Source organism: Falco punctatus, assembly GCF_963210335.1.
Source record: "Falco punctatus genome assembly, chromosome: 2".
Lineage (NCBI taxonomy): Eukaryota > Metazoa > Chordata > Aves > Falconiformes > Falconidae > Falco > Falco punctatus.
In genome coordinates, this window is record NC_137581.1 from 91,480,649 (window position 1) to 91,491,734 (window position 11,086).

General features: G+C 41.9%; 1 protein-coding gene across 1 annotated transcript; it reads left to right on the top strand.

Annotated features, from left to right (window-relative positions):
* Positions 1-6: 6 nt before the first annotated feature.
* Positions 7-10,839, top strand: LOC308059569 (uncharacterized protein). The gene is made up of 3 exons (XM_080377111.1): positions 7-610; positions 4,437-4,502; positions 4,593-10,839. The coding sequence occupies exons 1-3, from the start codon at positions 331-333 to the stop codon at positions 4,790-4,792; spliced, it is 546 nt and encodes a 181-aa protein (XP_080233237.1). The 5' UTR covers positions 7-330; the 3' UTR covers positions 4,793-10,839.
* The last annotated feature ends 247 nt before the right edge of the window (positions 10,840-11,086 follow it).

Here is an 11,086-nt window from a genome sequence, read left to right on the forward strand (position 1 = left end):
AAGGCGGGAGTGGCCCTGGAGCCGACCGTGCAATGCGAGGAAAGATCGAGTTTGTTCCCGAACCTCAGGGTGTCGCGGCGCGCCTGGGTGCCGGCAGGTGCCGGCCCGCCCGATGCGGGAAGGTTCGGCCGTGTCGCGGCCACTGTCCCCGGCCGCCTTCCCGCGGCAGCCCGGGGCCGTGGCACCAGCCGGGGCCTTCGCCGCTCCGCTGCGCGGCGGCGGTGCTGGCGGGGGCATTCCCCGACCGAGCTGTATGGGCACGGCGTAACCGAAGCGTTAAACCGTTCCTTTTAATGTCACAGGCGTCCGCCCTCTGGGAAGTGTACAACGATGTTATCACATCGCACCTGCGGGTCTCCCAGCCAGCGTCCCCTTTCTCAGCCCAACTCAGAGGCTCACGCTGCGGTTACACACCGGGTTGCGGTGGCGTGCCCAGAGCGGGTGCGGTTACACACCGGGTTGCGGTGGCCACAGCGGGTGAACCGCCTGCGCTGCTATCCTGCCTCCACACCGGGCCTTGTCTCCTGCCCCTGCTCCGCTTCCCAGAGCAGTGCTGGCATCGGCACCTGCACAACCCTGGAGCTGAACGCTGAACAGATCCAGCTGAAAGGTGACACCCCCCCCCCCCACCATCCCCCCCCCCCCCCCCCCCCCCACCATCCCCCCCCCCCCCCCCCCCCCCCCCCGCAACAGAAAGTAAATTGTTTGCCTGTTGGATCACAAATGCTTGTGTCTGCTGAGTCCTGAGCGTTGCACAGAGCTCAGCGCATTTGCAGCACAAGTGGTAAATGTTTAAGGCGTAATTGGTAGTGAAAACGTGTTTCTCAAACTACACCCTCAGCCTCCATCAGAGAGGACAGAAAGTGGGCATCTGTTTCCAAAACACAGCTTCATCTGGATCCCCACTGGACTGTTCATCTTCTTCCTTGGCTGCCCACCTGTTCTACCACACAGGACGCTAGTGGCCAATGTAATTTCTTCCTCATCTTCTCCGTAACACAAAGTAGGAAGACAAGTGCAGACAGATGTCACGAAGAAGCTGAACTCTATGTATTTGGTTAGTTGTTCATTAGAAAAGCAAATCCACACTTGGCATCAGCCTGCTGTAGGACTGAAAATTACCAAACTTTCTTCAGCTTTAACTTACAGGTGACAGTATAGAGCACTGGCAGTACTCAGCATCCTACCTCTGTGCTGCTGTCCTGCAGGTACACTGAGGTATGCTGTGCCTGGGCACAGGCTGAGATGTATAAAAGAAGCAATATAAATCTATTAACTTTTCACGTATAAGGGATGAAAGCCTTAAAAAAATATGGAAATGTCACTTTTGCAACCGTGAAATCTACCCATGAGTAGACAGAGTGCTGGTTTCAGTTCTCACTAAGGGCAAAGCAGTTCTTGCTAACACACAGGTAAAGGCAAGTCTGCACAGGGCTTCTTGTGGAGTCATCCAGCTTGTAGGAAATTTGAATTTTGCAAGTCAGCCCTGCACTACTAAGCAGCTTTAGACATCATTCATGAAACAAGAGCAACAACAGCAGCTGGCCTCCAAGAGAGCAAAAAGCAAGATGAAGAAGTTAGTAAGTTACCTCAGAAGGTGTTTTTCCTAGAGTATCTTTAGTCTGTAGAGCTTCCCAGCTTGGAAAGAAAGCACAGACTTGCTGGAGATGATGTTCTCCAAGCAGGGAGTGTCTGTAGCTAGAGAAAGTGTTACCCTGAAGGCCTGTGTGGGGCCTTCCCCAGGGCTGCCAAGGTACTGCCACAGGCCAAGACTTCCAGGCCACCTGTCTGGAAGTTTACAACCTGCACTTTTTATCTGTCAGCATTGCACAGTCTGGAGAGATTACTGGTGGATTTATGTGTATCAACGGTGGTCATGTACACACCCGTTGTATTGGTGCAACTCATGTGGAGCAATTTTGATAATTACGCATTTATCGACTGATATGTTACTAACACTTCTAATAGTCATAGGAAATAGTTATTTTTTATGAGAAAGAATCCATTTTTTACCTCTTTGGAAAGCTAGTAAAGCTCTGATCTACATTATATCTGCGACTTTTTTACTTTTCATGGTATTTAATTAATCATATGTTTTCTCCATGACAAACTCTTAAAGCATCCTGAAATGGTTAAATTGTCCCACAGAAAATGAATGCAGAAACCTAATTGATGAATGAAGTAAACAATGAAAAGGAAAACATAATAAAATCATAAGCAGAGAATGATGCTAGAAAATACTTTAAAGGAAGATGATTATGGAATATTTCATAATGGAGCACCTTGCCATGTGTGACTCTAGTATTACTATAGCAAGGGTGTGTTGCTTGACAGCTGGCCAAAACACGTTTTCTGTTGTTCTGGGTGTGATCCTGAGATGTTATCATCTTTTGGATTGCAGCTGCTGTTACAAATGTCTGCTGTTGGGTTAAAGACAGAGGGGAGGATCTAACGTTTGGGACTTGCTCCAGCTCACCCTCCATCTACACCCAGGTGAAAGCAATCCTCGCCTCATTTCAGGAGTCAGCAGATTGCTGCCTGATTTTTCATCTTCCCGTGCTGCCATAGATCTAACTCACATTCTGTGTGGGAGGCTGACCTGCAGAACAGCTTGTGGTCACATTGCTTCAGCCTGGTTTCCTCGATGGAGGCATCCACATTGTGACACACTTGCCCAATCTCCTGTGTGGCACTGTATGGTGGCCCCTTAAATCATAATAACTATTCTTCATATTTATTTAGCTCAAAATGCTTGAAGTAAACTGAGGCCGTGTAGCAGCCCTTCTGAGTGGCATTTGAAAGGCGTTGCACAGTGGGACTGTGCTGCATGCTCGGTGGTGTGCTGCATGCTCGGTGGTGTGGGAATCTGTGTGGGGGCATGGTGAGCTGGCTTTGTTTTGAAGGACTGTCTGGGAAGGATGGTGGTACAGGCTCATCCATGCTGCTCACAGGCAGCAGCCTCCAGGACTGTGCCCTGGCTTCTTCCTAAGGGGAAGCGGTCAGTTAGCTTCAAAGGCAAGCACACAAGGGGATGAACATACTCAGATGTGAATGACTAGGTACCACATCCAGGCACTGAACCAAAGAATTAAGTTATCAAAAAGAACAGATGTAGCCTTGGTTCCTTTTCCATCTTTAAAACCTGAATCACCAGCTTTACTCCAGATGCATCCTCCAGTTCTAAATATAGCACACTCTGTTTGAAACTGCTCAGCAGGAACAATCCTTTTTCTCTCATTATTCCTTCTTTTTTTAATTTGGTTTATCTCCTCCCATTTTTCTTCCTGTCCTCCCCTATCTCATTTGATTTTCCCACCCAAATGTTTGTTTCTGTTCATCTGTTCCTTTTCTCAGGTCCACATTACTCCTCTATGCTTCTACAAAAAATGTCGCTGTTTTGTTCTTTTGCCTCCCACCCCTTCTGACTAATTCCCATTCTGTCCTACATTTTCTTGTAATCCCTGCTTTAGACAGCAACTGCTCCCAACTCACTTTTAGTAGAGACATATGCAATCGACATTGATGGGGGAATTAGAACAATTAATTACACTGTCAAAATCATTCAGATTATTTGTTTTCTTTGGAGGCATTGGAATTTGGAAGAGAAGTAGTTTTCTAGGATCTTCCAGATATTTTGCTTCTAGCAGTGAAAGAAAATTGTATTAATTAAGTATCAATCCTGTCTGTCATTCTGATTGCTCTCCTGCATTATTCTTTGGAAAACACTGAAGGAGCAAGATGCCAATGAAGTTATTATGTTATTTTTCATGCTTGAATTATTTATCTTTTTATGCTATTCCTCTCTGTAGTTCCCATTATGTTACTTTCTTTATTTTAGTCCCAGGAGAAATTAGTATTACAACATACAGAGAAGCACTTCTGTAGAAAAGGCTGTATTCATTTACATAGTAAACTCCTAGGGGAAAAGAGATGTTATTTTACTCTCCCGGGTAAGCTCAATTACTGGAGAGTTATTTGAATGTGACAGTGATCAGCTTGAAGACTGGGAAGAAAACAGACATATTTTCTGTTGTTGCTTGATCTTGTTGGTATGAAAACCCGAGCGTTATACCTGGGACTCAGTTTCGTCCTCTTGCATTTTCAGATCATATGCATCTTTCAGATATATACAAATGTATAGTTTTATCCAAAATCAAGGTCTTAGACTTGGTGTCTGCAAGGCTCAAGCAAATGCTCTAGACAAACATTTTGTGACACTTCTGTGTACACAGAAAGGTTTTTAAAGACACCAACTGTTTGTACTTTATGCTTTTTACACAGGCATTCTTACTCTGCTGTGTTCTATTTCATACCGCGGTACAGATAACATTCCTATTGATGTAGCTCGGTGCAACACTTGCCTTTTTCATAGTGGCAGGATATTTTTGAACAACACTGACTTATGAACCACTACGATTCCAAACTCTCTTCTGCAGGATTGTTGCCAGCCCCGTTGTTCCCTGCCTGCCTTTTCTTTGCTGGGTTCTGCTCTCTGCTTCCAGGTATAAACTACTGATTTACATCCCGTCTTTCAGACCACTCTTCAAATTTTACAAATAACTCTGAGTTCTAAACCTCTGTCCCTTTGTCAGAATTATGTTACCGGCAGAATCCTTGTTTAGGGGCTTTTTGGAGCCTCGGGGGAAGAGGAGAGCTGTGCAGAAGTGTCGCCAGGCGGCAGCGCAGCCCAGGGATGGAGCAGCCGCTGCACTTTCTCCCGCATCCGACAGTGAACCCAAAACTACGGACAGTCCCAGCAGTGACTCAAACCGTTTTAGCAGTAGGGCACTGAAGGTTGCTTGGTTACTTGAGAAAGTAATGTTAGGATAATATTAAGGGAACAAACTGAAAATAAACTGGTTACACTAGAAAGGGTGTGACTGCTTGGTGTTGCTTCCCGGGTTGCATCTGTGGTGTTAATTTCCTTTCCCTGAGTACAAGAAAGCGATGGTTTAGTACCCGGTCTGTTGCCATTGCCCCCAGTCCCGGGGCTCCCTCAGGGAAAGGAGTCCTTAGTTTAGATTTGTCCTTCCGTAACTTTGATGTTTATCTGGCTTTAATGAAGCTCATAGATTTGAGTGGAGTCAAATTTATACAACCCTCCTCCCCAATCCCCACACAAAAGAAACACAACCGTGCTGGTTGCAAAGCTTTTTGAACCTTTGCAAAAATCCAAGCCAGTCCTATGGTTTACAGTAAGGGTCATATATCACAAGGTATGTGTCATGACAATTTGATACCAGACTTATGGTCTGAGGCCATTTTTCATTAAGCCACATTGTCTCTGACAGCCCTTAGTGGATTTTGATTCATTCCTTGCTTTTTCTAGTTTTGTGATGATATGATGCCACTTGCTTTAGCATAATTGTATCTGGATCCATGTGCAGAAAACCTGCAAATAATTATAGGAGAAAACACTTATGACAGCGGATCAAACAAATAACAGAATTATGGATGTTCTTTAATTTGGCTTCTTGAGCCGTGATACTGAAATACACTCATGCTTCATTGTGCAGGACTCAGGAATAAACCTCATCTCTTTAATCTCACACTTTCAGATATTCTTTTCTTCCGCCATCATTAAGGGCATTCAAAACTGTCTTTGATTATGTCACTAAGACTGCTCTAAATGCATCAAACACAATGAGGAGCGGGGAGCAAATTAAGTCAGAAGTAGTCCCTCCAGTCTGACAACTTTCCGTTCAGTTTTTTTGTTTTCTTTAGGACGGTTGAAAAGCATTTAAATGCAAGAATTTGTTAAGGGAACTTAGCTAACTTTCATCAGACTGCTGAATCTCTTCTAGTAATCTGTATGTGACTTTCTGCATGAGTAGAATGAACCCGTTCTCATTACTTTGTTTCTAGGTTTTAAAATTACAGCTTTATTAGAACTGAATTTAGTGTCACCTGGTCCTGAGCATTATAAGGCAATGGATACACATTTTTTTTCTAAATGTTATATTCTCAGTAACATTAAATAGGACCTTCCATATCATTTTGGCCTAAAAACTCAGAACATTTTGACTGTATTATTGGTTTACATTTGGATATTAGATTTTTGCTTGCGTTATTATCAGTAAGGCAAGTCCTGAACAAGCAGCCAGAGGCAGTGCTAGCCCAAGGCTTCTCAGCTCTTTTGGGGAGGCTGAGTTGGCTAAACAAAATCTGGAGCTGTGTCCTGGGCCAGGGACAGGAAGGAGTGGAGAGAGAGATAAAACTGTAAGGAGAGCTGTATGGAGCTCAGTTTCTGAGGCCAGGGTAGAGATGTGGGGCACAGACACCACGACCTGCCTGAGCAGTACTGATGCCTCATCCACTTCTTTGCCACCAGCAGCAACCAGCATGACTTTCCAGGGCCGTGGCAAAAGACACAGTAGGGCCATGATAATGTTGTTGCCTCTGACAGTCTAGTGTCCTAGGCAAATCCCAGCTTTGCCCATGGTTCCAGTTGACCCTGCACAAAGATAGCTTTTTATTCCAGCTCTGTATCTCCTTGATGTGTTTCTCTTGCCTACAAATCCTAGCAGTCTTTGCCTGAGAGGCCAAGGTGTGCTGCAAACCCAGACTTGCTTGCAAAAATACTTAGTAAAGAGTAATTCACTGTAAAGCCACAGGAGAAGGAGGAAAAGGGGAACATCTCTTCAGAAAGCAGCTGGTGGGGGCTAGGAAGGCCTGTGAATCCACCATCTCGATAAGAAGAAAATTTACCATACAGTTTTCAGTTTATGAGTCTTCTTCAGGCTCAATCAAAATCAATGAGAAGCTTCCTATTGATTTCTGTATATTTTCAGTCAAACCCATTGTGTATTGGCTTTCAATTGTATCAATATGTGTATATTTGCAGTCAAACTTACAAGCCTATAACACTTTGACATAAAGCAGGCAAATCATTAAAATTGGTTAATAATTAAAATAAAATAAAATCATTTAAGATTTTTTGTCCTTTTGTTCAGAGTTTGGAAGTGCATCATTAATTTCAGCGGTACTTAAACAGTAAGTAAACGTGAAGAAAAGTTGATGTTTGAATACAAACCATTTTTAAGTGTTTGTTAATTTTACAGTGTCTGCCAAATTGCCAGATAAGGTGGAATTTATTTATCTTTGTCTGGCTAACTTCAACTGCTTTGGAGTACCATAAACCTCATACAACAATTATGCCTTGGATCTTTTTACTACACAGTACCACGTCCCTTTGCTCTACTTCAAGCATCTGTCTCCTATTTCATACGACAAGCAGTGTTCTCCCAGATCCTTTGCCAGCTAGACTCCAGTATTCTCTTGCTGGTGCCATATAATGCAGCTGACAGCAAATTTTCTTTCCCATTAGAAACCTCAATAGTCACTCATTTGTTTTAAATTATTTTTGTTGGAACGTCTGCCATTTTTTTGCAGGTGGCTATTTTTTTTTCTCAAACAGAGCTAATACTTCCAGTGAGTCAACTATTTTTGTTTACAAATTAGCCAAATAAAGCAAACTTGTAAAATTATGATAGCCCATTTACCTGCAGCAAGTACATTTTGGTCAAGAAATGTACCATGTGAGTTTGATGGAGTGGCTACAGGCAAGGAAAATGCATGTTACATTTTTCTACAGCAGCCATGAAAGTATTTTTCAGCAAGGCTCATAGCAATTTGTTTTAGCCTTCTGCAAAATGGGTTCATTTTTTTTTTCCATTAAATTTTTCAGTAAAAGTAGACAAGCAAACTGAGCATCTGTTTTCCACAAAGACTAGAATACACGTTTTTAAGATTTGCAGAGAGGGATGCACAATATCAGAATATTATTTTTACCTATTTTTCACTTGGGCAGGCTGTTGAAATGGAGGAAGACAGGACAACTGTACAAATTTGGTATACAGGGTCATTAGTGTGGCCACCAACCACTTGAAAAGCTAGTATAGAAAGATGGACAAACAGAATTTGTGCGAAAACATTTCTCAAGGGCTGGAAAAGCATTTGAGACAAGTGATCCAGCTGGCTGACCCAAAGCAGTGTCAATGTTGTAGATTTCCAGCATGGATTTTTTTATAGCTCTTCTAGGAGAAGCTTAGCTGAAAGAACAGATCAGAAAACAGAAGCAAAGGAAATCTGAGCCAGCATGAGTTTTCCTGTTATTTTTCCAAACTTTTTGAACACGTACATTCGGTCAGCTGAAGAGCTCCCCCGTTTGTCTTGCACACTTCTTTCCACTTGCACGACAGAAGAAGGCCCAGAGGTGGAAATAGAAATGCTGGTGCTTCAGGGTGTTCTGTTCAACTGATTTTCTTTCTGCTTTGCCTTAATCTGGTGCTAATTTTAGTAATTAGATTCTGCACTTGGCCTACCTATAATGGAAGTATTTATAAAGACTCATGTAGTCTGAAACTTGGTTGTTAGCTATCTGTTAAAGAACGTTCAAGAGCTTAAATTATTCCAGGAAGGGAATGGAATAAAATACTCAAAAATTTGCCTCTGGATTGACTTTTCCTGGACAGTAGATTGGAACAACTTCTTCATTTCTCCCAGCGCATGTAGTTTTGATTCAGCCATGCTTCTCTCACGGACTGCCTGTGCCAGCAAAAAAGATGTCAGTAGGAAGACCAAAACATGTTGCAGAGAACAGTGTGCCTTGTATCAGCCTAAACGTTTGACACTGAAGGTGCCATTCTGCCCTCATAAGTGTAATTAATTTTCTTGTTAATATGTTAGAATTAATGTAAGCCCCACAATGACACTGAAATAAGCACTTGAGGCTATTACTGTAGCATTTTATATTGAAGACTGCATTTTTAATTATATTTTTTTTTTTATAAAGTATGAGCTCCATGAAAGCCAGGGTGAGACACTGTCACCCTCTGAGGCTCATTACAGCTTCAATCAGGGCTACTTAACAATTTAGTGGGACAGATGCCAGTTTGGGGCACATCTGCTGTCTATTTGTGCTGCTCTTTCAACTCACTTAGATGGGATTGTTGCTTATCAAAGAAAGGGCCCAAGCATATGCAATCACAGTAGGATAAGTCTGAACTGATAAAGGCTGAGTAAAATCACCCCACAAGCTGTCAGCTGTCTTCTCTGACCTAGACTGTTACTCTCTGGTATTATTTCTTACCAGACCTCAGTTTTGCAAGGCCATTATTCCTTAGCTGGAAAACTGCTGTAACCGAGTTGTTATTGTAACTGAGTAAATAAGATGAGCACTTAAGGAGGAGAGATTTTTGTTAACAACACAATATCATTCAGCATCAGGCAAGTTGCAGTTAATTGTAACTCTTAGTAATACCAGATGACCAGTCTAAGAACATAATGAGTCTATAAGAAATCCAAGCACAAGGACCTCAGAATGAGAGTTTCTAACAATACTTCTTTTCAAGCCATTGTTACAAGGACATTAATTCTGAAAACAAAGGCTTGTGTCCTCTGCTTGCATGTGCAAAGCTGCATTGGTATCAGTGGCATGTTTATATGCAAGAGAAGCTGTGGATCTGCCTGCCTGCCATGAAGGCTTCTTGAAAAATCTCTAGGCAGACAGCTGATTAGGTTCTTAATCGATTTGAGCATTTGATGTCAAACTGAAATCTGACATCATTAAAAGCAATATAAAAGTACCCAGGCTTGTTTCAGAAACCCATAATTGTGTAGCAATCCATGTGCAAACAGTCCCTTTGCAATTAAGGACACAATGATACTAATTTGACTAGTCCCATAAGAAACGGTTACTTGGGTGAGTAAAAGCAGCAGACCTCAATCCATGTATTTCAGAGAGTGGGAACAAACTCAGATCATAATGAAAATTGATTTTAACATTACTGCCTTTTTTTGATGTTCTTTCTCCTTTGCTGTTTCACATTTGTCAAACTTCACTCAGCGTCAGGAAAATGCTTTTGGACTTTTGCTGGTGGGAATAAGTCTTAAGAAATTCTATGCAGGTAATGCTGGCATGTCTTGATTTATATTGCTCCCTCAAATGGAGATCCATTAAGAATAATTTAGAAAAATCCATGTTTTGAATAGATTTCTTTTTAAAAGATCTTCTGTCATGGAAAAGCATCATCATATAGAGATACTGAGTTGAAGTTGAATCAAGTAATCTGCATGCCAGAAGAAATTCAGATGTGCTAACATGGTTCCCTATCTTGCTAATTTGAGCTAGCTTGGACGTTTTTGCTTAGCAGCTGTGCTTTATTTGTGTGTGCATGTGTGAGTACATAAAATGGTACACAAACAGTATAGATTGCCCTCTGAGAAATGAAGTTTGAAGGCAGCATATGTTCTTGAATAATGAGAACTTTCTGCCTTTTACAGGCAAACTTTCTCAGACAAAAATCCAATGCACACAAAACAAAAAGAAGGAGGCAAGTATGTCCTGTTCACACAGTGCATACAGAGGAAAAGCAGAGAGAGAAAGGTTTCCAATAAATGTCTGTCATGCAAAACAGAAAGAATGCCAGTATTAGGAACATACAGAAAACGTACCTCAAAACAAATGTGCATGAAGACGCTGCGTTGGCAGACAGAAGAGTACAGGGAATGCAGCACATGATATTGGAGAATGCCTCCAAGGACAAAAGGTTAACAGCGATGATATGTTCTTTTCTTGGGGGTCATTTTTTGACAATAGCCATCCACTGTGGACAATAAAAGCCTGTGATTTCATGCAAAAGTTCGTACTAGAAATAGGATTTAAATGGGAGTGAAATATACAATAAATTCAAAATAACTTATGGACAACAATTTAAGATTAGAAACAAAAATCATGTAAATGAGAACCCAGAACTGTAAGGCCAAATGAAAGGATTCGTAGTTTTATGTGAAAAATGGTAGGGTTGTATATAGTTTCATATATATAGAAGCGAGGCATGCTGTGAAGCGAGGCATGCTGTCTGAGCTCATTATTTAGACTTTACAATCACTGAAGAGAGGTAAATGATCCTATAAAATGGTTTACTTTACCCTAAAATATCACCAGTAAAATAAATGGCCCTCTGGAAGAGACTGGCTTAGAACACATACTTAATTTGAAACATCCATATGTGGGTGAGAAGATTCACATGTAATTCGATCATGATAGAAAAGAAAGGCAGGAGTTAAACATTAGTTTGTACTA

Bases quoted from the DNA above. Each gene is read 5' to 3' on its own strand.
- LOC308059569 (XM_080377111.1), top strand. From the start codon at position 331: ATGTTATCACATCGCACCTGCGGGTCTCCCAGCCAGCGTCCCCTTTCT. The intron at 611-4,436 runs GTGACACCCCCC...TCTCTTCTGCAG, and splicing joins TGAACAGATCCAGCTGAAAG to GATTGTTGCCAGCCCCGTTG. The intron at 4,503-4,592 runs GTATAAACTACT...TCCCTTTGTCAG, and splicing joins GTTCTGCTCTCTGCTTCCAG to AATTATGTTACCGGCAGAAT.